Genomic DNA, 11,110 nt, shown 5'->3' on the forward strand with positions numbered 1-11,110 from the left:
GCCGTTGTTTTACTTTTAAAACAGCTTTGACTTCCCTTGTCAACTGTGGCTGTACTATTTTACCATTTAAGTATTTCTTCATTTTTGGAATACACATGTCCTGCACCTTCCTCATTTTTCCCAGAAACTCACCCCATTGCTGCTCTGCTGACATCCCTGCCAGCAGCTCCTTCCAATTTACCTTGGCCAATTCCTCTTTCATACCACTGTAATTTCCCTCACTCCACTGAAATACTGCAACATCAGACTTTACTTTCTCCCTATCAGATTTCAAGTTGAACACAATCATATTGTGATCACTAAGGGTTCTTTTACCTTAAGCTCGCTAATGGCCTCAGGTTCATTACGTAACACCCAATCCAGTATAGCTGATCCCCTAGTAGGCTCATCACAAACTGCTCTAAAAAGCCATCTTTTAGGCATTCAACAAACTCACTCTCTTGAGATCCATTAGCAACCTGATTTTCCCAATCCACCTGCATGTTAAAATCCCCTATAATCACCATAACATTGCCCTTTTGACTCAACTTTTCTATTCCCTGTTGTAATCTGTGGTCCACCTCCCAGCCACTTTTGGAAGGCCTGTATATAACTGCCATCAATGTCCTTTTACCCTTGTAGTCTCTTAATTCAATCCACAAGGATTCAACATCTTCTGATCCTATATCACATCTTTCTACTGATTTGATACCTTTCTTTACCGGTAGAGCCACAGCACCCCCTCTGTCTACCTTTCAATCCCTCCAATATAACGTGTAACCTTGGACATTCAGCTCCCAACTTCAGCCACGATTCAGTGATGGCCACATCATTCAATCTGTAATATTGCAACAAGATCATCCACCTTATTTCTTATGCTACGTGCATTTAGATACAACACCTTGAGTACTGTATTTGCTATCCTATCTGACTCTGCATCTCTAATGTTTTGATACTCAGCCTGTTGGCTGCAACTAAGTCCCATCACCTGCCTGCCCTTCCTGACAATCTGACTGCAGGTTATCTTCACTTTTTCATCATCCGTCCTTTCCAGAATCCCTTCACTCTGGTTCTCACCCCCTGCCAAGTTAGCTTAAACCCTCCCCAACAGCTCTAATGAACCTCCCCATGAGAATATTGGTCCCCCTCAGGTTCAGGTGCAACCCGTAAATTTTCTCCAGTATGTTTACATTTCCTTCAGCTCCTCATTCACTTCAAGCCTTTTCTCCACTCTTCTGCTTTCTTGCATGAAGGCGGAAGCAAAATCTATCTTAACATCTTTGTCGTTTCAATATTTGCAGCCTACTTTGTCCTGTTTCAGTCAGTAAAGGGACCCAGATTAACCTTTGATGATTTGGTTCGATTTAAGATTCTCCTTTCAACTTGATGCTAGATTTTATCATAGTCAGGATTGCCCTCTCTCTTCCATTTTGTCCATTTATTCATTAAATATTGAAGTCTACATTTAAGTAGACTTCATTCTACATTGAGTATGCTAGAATTCTTAATTCCCAACTTTGGTCATTTTGCTACCATTCCTTGTAGCAGCTATTATACTTCACGTACTTGCTTCTATTTGTGCCTCTAATTCAGTGTGCTCGATAGGAATGGAGAATCAGACAGAAATCCCTCAAGTTTGTTTATTAGCATTTCCTCTGCCCTTTCTCTAGATGGAGATAAACTTTTTTATCCCTTACTGACAGATCCTGGTTATCTATAACCACCTCACAACCCTGCAGACAACAGGAATTCTGCAGATGCTGGAAATTCAAGCAACACACATCAAAGTTGCTGATGAACGCAGCAGGCCAAGCAGCATCTGTAGGAAGAGGTGCAGTCAACGTTTCAGGCCGAGACCCTTCGTCAGGACTAACTCACAACCCTGCAGTATTGCATTCCCATCTAATTCCCCTCTTCAGTTCATGGTCCTGGCTCCCATTCAAATGTGGCTCATCCAATGATGATTTCCGCTTTACCCTCCGTATCATGGCCTCCTGTCCCTTGGCTGACCAATCCTGTGGTTGTTAATCTAAGCCCTTTAAAGTACCATCCATCTCACCCAGGAGCAGAGGTATTCTCCTTGGCAAGCCCCTACTATTAATCCACAGTCACAGAAACATCTCCTGTGGGGCAAGGACTGGTTACAACACTGGGAGAACTGATTCCCATACAGACTGGGACAACCCTGACTTCACACTGGGAGGTCTGTAACTGCATTTACAGGGACAGGACGAGGATCAGCGATGGAACCCAGCAACATGAATCAACCCCTCGACACTGTCAAGACACACGCTGACAAGGGGTTGAGTCAGAACCAGAAGAGAGAGGGGTGAAGCCACACCAGGTTTAGAACATCTTTATTGATTTCAGGAGATAGAATTATGTACAAAACATTGCCCATCTCTCCTGCAGACGGGACGTCCTGACTGGTGCTGGAAGATCGACTCCGAGCTTGTCCAGAAACACTCACTACGCAGCCTGGCGCTCCTCCATCAGCTTCTTCCTCTTCAGCAGACGCCTCTCTCTCTCGTACTCCTTCATGCGCATCACGTAACTGGGATAAAAGAGCAAGATTACTGGGGCGCCTGCTGCTGTCTGACAGGCAACAGAAGGCCCACTGGTCACAGTCTAAACAAACACTGCAGTAGCAGGTGCACAGCAAGATCTCATAGATGTTATACCGCACCCCCCTCCCCCCTCCCCCCAATTCCCCTGGGTTGACAGGAGACCGGGGAACAGTTTCCCTGAAGCTCTGATACTGTGGTACAGGATGTTTGTCACCATCCTGTGGTTTGAGGTACGAGTTGGAAGGACCCAGGAACAACACAGCGCTTTACTCACTGGGAGACTCAATCAGGACTCTGTACCCCAGCTTTCCATGATGGGAGTGAAGTCTCAACCACGGTAAAGGGGGTGACACTAACATTTTCTACACCTTCGGGTAATTTATCTGCAATTGAGACCAAGTTTATCTTATCCTGTATTCTTTGTTGTACCCTGCAACGGTATCGATGCCATGTTTTGGGTGAACCTCATGTCTCCTGCAGTTTAGACTGGGGAGAGGGAGGATAAGGGGGCTGTTGGAGAATTAAGCCAGGTTCAATCGTTCAGTCAGCCAACACAAAAGTGAACCTTACTCCTCATGCTCGCACTTGTCCCAGTCGTGTCGCTCATGTTTGCACTCCAAGAAGTTGGGCCACATGTCCCTCTTACACTTCAGAAACTTGATGAGGTAGTGGGCACAGTAATCACGCTGGCTCAGGGGCAGCTGGGCGGCATTCATTTCTTCTTGGGTTGCAATCATCTCTGAGAGAGAAACAGAGAGGTATGCTACAGATAAGCCCACATGCATTACAGTGATGAAGCATCTCTACATCAATCATTCCAAGGCATTTCTCAAGAGGACCAAATGAAATCATGCAAAATAATTCAATGCCCAATCAATGCTACAAGCATCATGGGAGACTAAAACATCGAGCCGGCATCTGTCAGAAGATGACAGCCGGCTTCTGTACTCGAGCAATCTCTCTCTCTCTAACAAGATTTAAAGCTACGATGGTCGACAGGCAGTGGCAGGTATTCAAGGAGATAATTCAGTATAATGCCTGTTGGGAAATGGAGACCACGGGAAGAATGATCCATCAGTGGGAAACATGAATTAAATCAAAGGAAAGGGTAAACAAAATAACAAAGTGCAGGAACATTTTTGAAATTAGCAAAGGCTGGAAACATAAAGAGGGAGAGGTTTTGATAGTAAACCAGCCAGTACAACAACTCATAAAGGGAACCAGCAGGCAGTCAGACTTCCAAGGGGTATCTGACATCTGATATCCTAGCATGGATGTAGGATTATCTGACGTACAGAAAGTATCTGCACTGGGGCCTCCGTTATATGAAACATGAATTAACGAGATGAAGGAACAAGTAGATTGTAGACAGATCTGCTGATTGCGCAAAAATATGTCAGAAAGTAAGTTATACAGAGGATCTGGAATGAATGGCAAAAAAGCAGCATGGTGGTGTAGTTGGTAGCACAGCACTTTGCTGTCCAGGTGATAACTTCACTCGCCCCATCATTGAAATATACTCACAAACTATGGACTTACTTTGAAGGACACTTCATATCCTGTTCTTGACGCTTATTGCTTATTTATTTATTTATTTATTTATTGCAGTTTGTTGTCTTTGTCACATTGGCTGTTTGTTCGCCCTGCTGGGATAGTCTTTCGTTGGTTCTATTATGTTTCTCGGTGTTACTGTGCAGGCCCACAAGAAACTAAATCTCAGGGTAGTATATATGCACTCTGACAAAAAAATTTACTTTGAACTTTGAGACAAAAATCTGCAGCTTTGGAATTTCAAGCAAAGAATAAACTGGAGTAACTCAGTTGATCAAGTAGCACTTATGACAGCGAAGGGGTAGTTGATGTTTCAGCGCAAGACTCTATGGGCACAGCAGGTAATTAGGAAATCGAATACAACATTTGCTTCTATCACCAGCGGATTGCAATATAGAAGCAACAACGTTTTGCTATAAAACGTGGGGTTCTGGTGAGACCACCCCTGGAGTTACTGCACACAACTTTAATCTGCTTATTCAAAGGACGTGATGAGAAGGCTCATGGGTGAAAAAGATTGTCTTATGAGGGAAAGTGAAGCAGCTTAGGTCTATGCACATGGAGTGGAGTTTGCAGATCCGTTCTGTGACTGAAGATTCCTCCCACAATCCAAAGAAGATCAGGTTAGGATGAAATGAAGCTCATGAGTATAAAGAAGCCAGAAAAGAACTGAAGGGAATTAGAACAGCCAAGAGGGGCCATGAAAAGTCCAAGTAGAATTACGGTGAATCGCAAGACATTCTATACATACATCAAGAGCGAGAGGATAACTAGGGAGAGGGTGAGACCACTCATGGATAAAGGGGGGAACACTTGCTTGGATGGAGAGAATGTGAGTGAGGCACTTAGTGAGCATTTACCAAGGAAAAGGACAGGGAGGACCAGGAGATCAGTGTTGAGTGTACAAATACATTAGGGCACTTAGAGGTCAAGGAGGAGGAAGTGTTGGGCATCCTAATGAGTTTTAAGGTGGATAAGTCCCCCGGGCTTGATGGGATTTACCCCAGGTTACTGAAGGAGGCAGGAGACAAGATTGCTGGGCCTTGGCCAATATCTTCACGACTTCTAGCCACAGGCGAGGTCCCGGAGGACTGGCAAGTGGCTAATGTTGTACTTCAATTTAAGAAGGGAACAAGGAAAGATCTCAGGAACTATAGACTGGTGAGTCTCAAGTCAGCTGTAGGGAAATTGCTGGAGAAAATTCACAGAGATAGGATTTATAAGCTTTTGGAAACCCATAGGCTGATTAGTGAGAGGCAGCGTGGGTTTGTGAGGGGCCAGCTTGATTGAATTTTTTGACAAGATGACGAAGGTCAGGCAGTGGATGTTGTCTACATGGATTTTAGTAAGGCGTTTGACAAAGTCCCTCATGGGAGGCTAATCCAGAAGATTAAGATGCATGGGATCCATGAAAAATTGACTGGATTCAGAACAGCCTTGTGCATAGAAGACAGAGGGTAGTGTTTGAAGGGACCTATTCGCGCTGGAGCTCTGTAATTAGTGATGTTCTGCAGGGATCTGTGCGGGGACTGCTGCTGTTTGTGATGTATATTAGTAACCTGGATGAAAATGAAGATGGGTGGGTTAGTAGGTTTGCGGATGATACCGAGATTGGTGGAGTTGTTGATAGTGAAGAAGACTGGCAAAGAATACAGACAGTGCTGCCTTTAAGAAGTTTGTACGTTCTCCCTGTGACTGCGTGGGTTTCCTCCGGGTGCTCCGGTTTCCTCCCACAGTCCAAAGACGTACTGGTTAGTAGGTTAATTGGTCATTGTAAATTGTCCCGCGATTAGGCTAGGGTTAAATCAGGGGTTGATGGCACAGCTCGCAGGGCCGGAGGCCCTATTCTGGGCTGTATTTCAATAAATTTAAAAAAAGATCAGTTGCAGATATGGGCAGAGAAATGGCAGATGGAATCTAACCCTGATAAATGTGAGGTGTTGCACCATGGTAGAGCAAATGCAAAGAGACAGTACATTCAGGGTAAAATCCTTAACAGTGTTGCTGAGCAGAGAGATCTTGGGATCCAAGTTCATAGCTCCTTGAAAGCGGCTACACAGGTCAGTAAGGTCACTGAGGAGGATTATGGAATGCTTGTTTTTACTGGTCGACGCACTGAGTTCAAAAGTCAAAAGGTTGTGTTGCAACTTTTGAAATTCTGGTTAGGCCACATCTGGAGTATTGCGTACTCCACTATAGGAAGGATGTTGAGGATTTGGAGAGGGTGCTGAAGAGGCTTACCACCTGGTTTAGAGGGTATGTGCTGTCACGAGAGGCTGGATAAACTTGGGTTGTTTTCCCTGCAGCAGCAGAGGGGAGATCAGACAGAGGTTAATAAGACTATGAGAGGCATAGAGAGAGTAGACAGGGAGTATCTGTTTCCCAGGTTTGAAATGTCTAATAAACAGAGAGTTGTGGACACATGGAAGAAAGTACCGAGTTGTGTATCTGAGACTAGTACCTTAGAGACTTTCAAATCTAAACTCAATAGTCATTTCAACACACTATGTGAATAGGAATAGGCCAAGCTTTGTTGGGCCGAATGGCCTGTTCTTGTTAAAAAACTTTCTGATGTCCTAGTAAGGTGAGAGGGGGTAGGTTCAAGGGGGATGTGAGGGGTAAGTTTTTTTACTCAGAGAGGGGTAGATGCCTGGAATGCCCTGCCTGGTATGGTGGTAGAGGCAAATATATTAGAGGCTTTTAAGAGACGTTTAACAGATTGATGCAAGGAAGACGGAGGGATATGGACATTGTGTAGGTAGTAGGGACTAATGTTTGGTTGTTTTTGATTTGCCTTTCAGCTGGTTTGACACAACATTGTTGGCCAAATGCCTGTTCCTATGTTGACAGAAACTGTCGCTAGCGTGAGAGTGAATGGAAGGGAATGTGCAGTCTGATGTAGGATTTGTGAAAGCAGGAAGATTGATAGTCTGCATACACAATAGACAATAGGCACAGGAGTAGACCATTCGGCTCTTCGAGCCAGCACCACCATTCACTGTGATCATAGCTGATCATCCACGACCAGTACCCTTTTCCTGCCTTCTCCCCATATCCCTTCACTCCGCTATCTTTCAGAGCTCTAACGCTTTTTTGAAAGAATCCAGAGAACTGGCCTCCAAAAAAAGTTTCTGTGCTGTATAAATGGCTCCCTCTTGTTTTTACCTGGCTTCTTAATCAGAGCTGTGTCCAATAGCCCCAACTCTGGATAACACCGGTGTCATGCACCCTCCCTGATCGCATGCATTAACAGCAACCAGAATTGCATAGGACCTTAAAAATGTCTACATGCCACAGAAATGTACACCCCAGTCTCTGCATAAAAATGTCTACATACCAGACACGTAAACCCCAGTCTCTGCATAATCCCCACAGTCCACATTGTCCCCCAATTATCCCTCTTTTGCTCCTTCCTTCCTCCCCCAATCCCAATGTACCCTCTGCCCTCCATCATTCTCCCTCAACCTCTCCCACGTCTTCTCTCCCTCCATTCTCCCACTGTCTCTCGTTAGTGCTGCCTCAGACCCCTGATGAGCGTCTCCTCAGCACTCCAACCCCATTCCTCTGCCTTCCCCGACCCAAGTGACCTGGTGCATCCGACACCCCCCGCCCTCCCCTCCCTCCCAGCCCCTCTGCCGGCTGACAGGCCGTGAACCCCGGGACGTCCCAGCACTGCCGCCGGCTGCAGCATCCGGACACCAGCCAAGGGCGACTCACCGCGCTTTTTGCGCTCGGGGAGGCCGAGCTCGGGCGGGAAGCTGGGTAGGGATTTGGGATCGGGCTCCACATCTGGCTCCGACAGGTACCGCCGCACCAGGTGAGCCCCCATCGCGGCTGCAGTCCGCCGACTCAGGGTCACCTACCACCACCCGGATGTGAACCGCAGACTTCCAGGGCAATGCCGCCGCCACTCTGCGGGGCGTCAACCGAGTGACGTCATTGCAGGGCGGAAATCCATTTAAAGGCACGTGTGCGTACACCGAGCCTACTTTGTGGCTACTGCAATGCAATTGGGCAGTTTGGGAATGTGGCAAAGTACTCCCATGCAAAAGTTTGGGCTTCGGGTTTAAATACGCAAAAATGTTGGGGAAGTTCAGCAGATCAGGAAGCATCTATGCAGGGAAATGAACAGTAGTGTAGCAGTTAGCTTGGGACGTCGGAGTTCAGCTCGGGCATACTTTCGAGGGTTGAAATGTTTAATACCAGAGTGCGTGCATTGAAGGCGTCAGGGTGTGGGTTTTGAACTCTGGGATCGGGTGCCTGGTACGGCGGTAGAGGTAAATACATTAGAGGCTTTTAAGATATGTTTGGATATGCACATGGATGTAAGGAAGATGGAGAGATTTTTGATTTGCTTTTTAGCTGGTTCAGCAACAACATTGTGGGCCGAATGGCCTGTTCCTGGGATGTTTTGGACTCACAACTATCAATCCTGCCCTCCTCAGTCTCTCTCTTCCGCCCAGGACTACGGACAGTGGAGGAACACATGCTGTTTAGCCACAGTAATGAAGAATGTGCTGGAAGAACTCAGCAGGTTGAGCAGCCTCTGTGGGAGGAAAGGAATCATTCGTGGCAACACTCACAACATGCTGGAGGAACTCAGCAGGTCGGGCAGTATCCGTGGAAATGATCAGTCAACGTTTCGGGCTGGAACCCTCCATCAGGACTGAAGAGGGAAGGGGCAGAGGCCCTATAAAGAAGGTGGGGGAGAGTGGGAAGGAGAAAGCTGGTAGGTTCCAGGTGAAAAACCAGTAAGGAGAAAGATAAAGAGGAGGGGGAAGGGAAGCAGGGAGGTGATAGGCAGGAAAGGTGTAGAGGAAAGCACAATGGGTAGTAGAAGGAGGGGGAACCACGAGGGAGGTGATAGGCAGCTGGGGGAGGGGGCAGAGTGAAACTGGGATGGGGGTGTTGTGAGTGTTGCTTTGACCCCAGCATCTGCAGATTATTTGGTGTTTATGAATCATTTGTGGTTCAGCGTGAAACTGCATCAGGACTTCATTACTACAGATTTCAGCATTTGCAGCCTCTTGAGTCCTTTTGCATGGCGTGCTTATTCTCAGGCATAACTTTCTTTTTACTCATTTCTTTCAAAAATGTTTGAAATTACAAATTAATAGAATACACACTCAGTGGCCACTTTATTAGGTACACCTAATGCAAATATCTCATCAACTAATCATGTGGCAGCAACTCAATGCATAAAAGCACGCAGACATGGTCAAGAGGTTCTGTTGCTGTTCAGACCAAAGATCGGACTGGGGAGGAAATACGATCTAAGTTAGTTTGACTGTGGAATGACTGCTGGTGCCAAATGGGCTGGTTTGAGTACCTCAGAAACTGTTTTCTGTGGGGATTTTCACGCACAACGTGGTGCAAAAAAAATCCAAAGGAAATTGAAATACGATGGAACATGATCAGAATCAGGTTCACTATCACCGGCATATGACATGAAATTTGTTAACTTAGCAGCAGCTGTTCAATACATATCTAGTGGAGAAGAAAAATAAAACAATAAACAAATCAATTACATATATCGAATAGATTAAAAAATGTGCAAAATCAGAAATACTATCTATTAAAATAAGTGAGGTAGTGTTCAAAGATTAAATATCGATTTAGGAATCAGATGGCAGAGGGGAAGAAGCTGTTCCTGAATCGCTGACTGTGTGCCTTCAGGCTTCTGTACCTCCTGCCTGACGGTAACAGTGGGAAAAGGGCATGCCCTGGGTGCTGGAGGTCCTTGATAATGGACACGGCGTTTCTGAGACACGGGTCCTTGAAGATGTCCTGGGTACTTTGTAGGCTAGTACCCAAGATGGAGCTGACTAGATTTACAACCTTCTGCAGCTTCTTTCAGTCCTGTGCAGTAGCCCCTCCATACCAGACAGTGATGCAGCCTGTCAGAATGCTTTCCATGGTACAACTATAGAAGTTTTTGAATGTATTTGTTGACATGCCAAATCTCTTCAAACTCCTGAGAATGAGGATAATGTATGTATATATATATATATATATATATATACACACACACACACACACACACACACACACATATATATATACACATACATATACATACATACACACATTGTCCTAATAGTAATATCTACAATTGGTGTCATCCCAAAGGCACTACACATTACCATTAAACAATTAAGCCTACACAGCAATATCTCCAGAAAGCCACAGTGCTAAATACCACCACAATAGTCCGAAATTTTGAGAGTGTCTAGGACTTCCAGGTGGTCCACAACAGGGGTGATTGATGTTTATGGCCTAAGGTAGAAGGAGATGAGTTCTACAGCTCTCGTTACATGCACGTGCAGTTCAACTCTTTGAGCGAAAATGCAGAAAGTTTGAAGTTAATAACTCATCTTCTTCTACCTTAGGCCACAAAGTTATCAATCATCCCTGCTGTGGACCGCTTCTGGAGGTCCCAGACGCTGACTTCTACAAAGAAGGGATCCGTATGCTCCACGATCGCTGGACTAATGCTACGTTTTCTAAGATTGACTCCGCCTACCTTAGGCAATGAACTTATCAATCACCCCTCATAAATACAAGCCTAATCTAGTTTTAGAGTCAAAATCCCTCAAATTATATTATGACCAATCCATTATTACAGATAGGAGAATTCATAATAATCATCTGGGTATAATAACACAGGATAAACAAGCAAGAACCAAAACAAGAGAAAATCTGCGGATGCTGGATATCCAAGCAACACACACACAGGATGCTGGAGCCACTGAGCAGACCAGGCAGCATCTATGGAAAAGCGTAAACAGTTGACATTTCAGGCTGAGACAGTTCATCAGGACTGGAAAAAAAAAGAGTAAGAAGGTGGGGGGAGGGGAGGGAGGTGGTAGGTGATAGGTGAAACCAGGAGAGGGGGAGGGGTGAATTAAAGAGCTGCAAAGTTGATTGGTGAAAGAGATAAAAGGGCTGGATCGGGGGAACCTGAGAGGAGAGAACAGAAGGCCATGGAAGAAAGGGAAACGGGAGGAGCACCG

General features: G+C 45.5%; 1 protein-coding gene across 1 annotated transcript; it reads right to left on the minus strand.

Annotated features, from left to right (window-relative positions):
* Nucleotides 1–2,320: 2,320 nt before the first annotated feature.
* Nucleotides 2,321–7,987, minus strand: ndufb7 (NADH:ubiquinone oxidoreductase subunit B7). Its single transcript, XM_072248206.1, has 3 exons — nt 7,815–7,987; nt 3,117–3,285; nt 2,321–2,533 (listed from the first exon to the last, which is right to left on the minus strand). Exons 1-3 carry the CDS (start codon nt 7,924–7,926, stop codon nt 2,449–2,451), a joined length of 366 nt encoding a protein of 121 aa, XP_072104307.1. The 5' UTR covers nt 7,927–7,987; the 3' UTR covers nt 2,321–2,448.
* Nucleotides 7,988–11,110: the final 3,123 nt, after the last annotated feature.

This window comes from Mobula birostris, chromosome 32 (genome assembly GCF_030028105.1).
Source record: "Mobula birostris isolate sMobBir1 chromosome 32, sMobBir1.hap1, whole genome shotgun sequence".
In the NCBI taxonomy this organism is placed as follows: Eukaryota; Metazoa; Chordata; class Chondrichthyes; order Myliobatiformes; family Myliobatidae; genus Mobula; species Mobula birostris.